This window comes from Penaeus vannamei, chromosome 7 (genome assembly GCF_042767895.1).
Source record: "Penaeus vannamei isolate JL-2024 chromosome 7, ASM4276789v1, whole genome shotgun sequence".
Lineage (NCBI taxonomy): Eukaryota > Metazoa > Arthropoda > Malacostraca > Decapoda > Penaeidae > Penaeus > Penaeus vannamei.
The window spans coordinates 47,983,606-47,986,105 of NC_091555.1; the positions used below are offsets into that span (position 1 = coordinate 47,983,606).

Sequence of the window (2,500 nt, forward strand, 5' to 3'; positions counted from 1 at the left end):
ATTATACTTCAATTACAATGCTGGTTTTGTCATTTCCGAAAGGTTCTGAACATACATATTTTTTGTCTCCACAGTGAATTTACCACATTCACGATAAACTCGTAGGCATACATGGATCTGTCATAATTACTTAAAATTATACATAATGAGTAGCAGTTAGTGATAAAATTTTGCTTCCATCTACATATCAACACCTGGTCATATAATGATAACATGTAATGATTTAGAAGAAATTAGCTTTTATGCTGTAGGTCATAAAGCTACAAACCAGTTATTTGTCATTACTGAATCAAAAGTCAAATATATATGTTTTACTGAAATACATACCAGTTCATGGGAAGTGACATGCATAAAGCAGACAAAAGTCTTCAATGGCACCAGCCAAGAAAAAAGAATGATGTGTTTGGATTGCTGTAAAATATGCACAAAGGGGCAAATACAGCACCTGTGACGGTGATGGTGTGCTTGTAAGAAAAGAATGATGCATGGGAAAAGCCTCTCTCTTTTTCTAAAGACATTTTACTAATTGTGTGTTTGCTTTGTTTGCAAAGTACTGACTATTTTTTTTTTCTGGTTTGGTAGTATATAATATCTAGAAATTTACAGTTCTAATAACCACACTGTTCTTGGAAGGCTTATATTCATTGCACCAGCAGTTCTGCAAGTAAGAGATGGGTGAAGATTCAGTATTGCATTTTCTTGTCATACAAAACTACAATGATATCTGTATCTCAATTTTTTGTGGAGAAATCAAAGGGATTTCTATTTTATGGATTATTGCCTTTATGATGAAATGTCACTGCTGTGTCTTTTGTTACAGATATTATTGATTTACAGTTGAATACCAATGTTTACCAAGGGAGTAAAAAACAAAAAGAAGTTATCTATAATGATGGCAGTAACACTAATGATAATGAGTTTTGCAGTGTTATTTTTGCAAAATTACTATTATCGTTTAAAGATTTTAATACCTAGATGAAAATGAAAAATAAATTGATAATTAAAACAAAGATGAGGTTAGAGAAATAATAAGCACTAGTTCCAATATTTTTACTGAGATTCAGTATTCGCCATCTTGCAATGGTATGTCTTCATTCTCAATAAGGACTCCGTCATTGATAAAGCATTAGACTTTCTTTTACAACTTTCTAGAAAATATATTTGTGGGTTGCCATTTTTTCCAGCATAATATACAGGCCATATATTATATGTGCAGTTATATGACAACCTGTGCAATATATATATATATATATTTTTTTACCAAAACATATTTATTGGTATGTTTTGTTTTCCTTGAAAATATTTTTGTTGACATGAGAGATTAGTTCAAAGCTGTGTTCGAGTTCAACCCACATGAAAAATGTTTGCTGACCTGAGAAAAGGGAAAAGTTAATTAATCATGATGTGTGTGTGCATGTATGTTTTCACAACCCACCCCCTCTCTATTTCTCTTTCTCTCTCTCTCTCTCTCTCTCTCTCTCTCTCTCTCTCTCTCTCTCTCTCTCTCTCTCTCTCTCTCTCTCTCCTCCTCCTCTTCTTCTTCTTCTTCTTCTTCTTCTTCTTCTTCTTCTTCTTCTTCTTCTTCTTCTTCTTCTTCTTCTTCTTCTTCTTCTTCTTCTTCTTCTTCTTCTTCTTCTTCCTCTTCCTCTTCCTCTTCCTCTTCCTCTTCCTCTTCCTCTTCCTCTTCCTCTTCCTCTTCCTCTTCCTCTTCCTCTTCCTCTCCCTCTCCCTCACTCTTTTTTCTCTCCTCTCCCTCTCTCTTTTTTCTCTCCTCTCCCTCTCTCTTTTTTCTTTCCTCTTCCTCTCCCTCTCTCTTCCCCTCCCTCTCCCTCTCCCTCTCTCTTCCTCTCCCTCTCTCTTCCTCTCCGTCACCTTCTCCCTCTCCCTCTCCTCTTCCTCTTCCTCTTCCTCTTCCTCTTCCTCTTCCTCTCCCTCTCCCTCTCCCTCTCCCTCTCCCTCTCCCTCTTCCTCTTCCTCTTCCTCTCCTTCTCGCCTGCCTCCATCTATCTAACAATCTATCTATCCCCATCCAATTTGGATATATAGGAGGCAACGCCCTATTCCGTCACCGCCAAAGACAAACATGTTATCAAGCCGCCTACAATAAACTTAATAACATTTACACCACAATAAAAGAACGCTCTTTACGTCATTAATTCTCGAGTTCTTTTTATCATATAATTATTCCTCTTTATGAGCGTGACTTTGTTTGCGAGGAAAATATAAAAGATATGGGTAGGCTTTGAAAGTGAGAAGAAAGATTGACGAAATGACGTTTATAATACCTTCTGCTAATCACTATTAAAAAAAATGTGTGTGTATATATATATATATATATATATATATATATATATATATACACACACACACCCACACACACACACACACACACACACACACACACACACACACACACACACACATACACACACACACACACACACACACACACACACACACACACACACACACACACACACACACACACACACACACACAC

At 36.4% G+C, this 2,500-nt stretch overlaps 1 protein-coding gene across 1 annotated transcript in view; it reads left to right on the forward strand.

Annotated features, from left to right (window-relative positions):
* Positions 1-2,500, forward strand: part of LOC113812135 (trio Rho guanine nucleotide exchange factor) — a 416,228-nt gene that overhangs the window by 388,833 nt on the left and 24,895 nt on the right. The window contains exon 46 of the mRNA XM_070123392.1: positions 634-664. Coding sequence (XP_069979493.1) covers positions 634-664 — 31 coding nt within the window. The remainder of the gene's footprint in view (positions 1-633; positions 665-2,500) is intronic.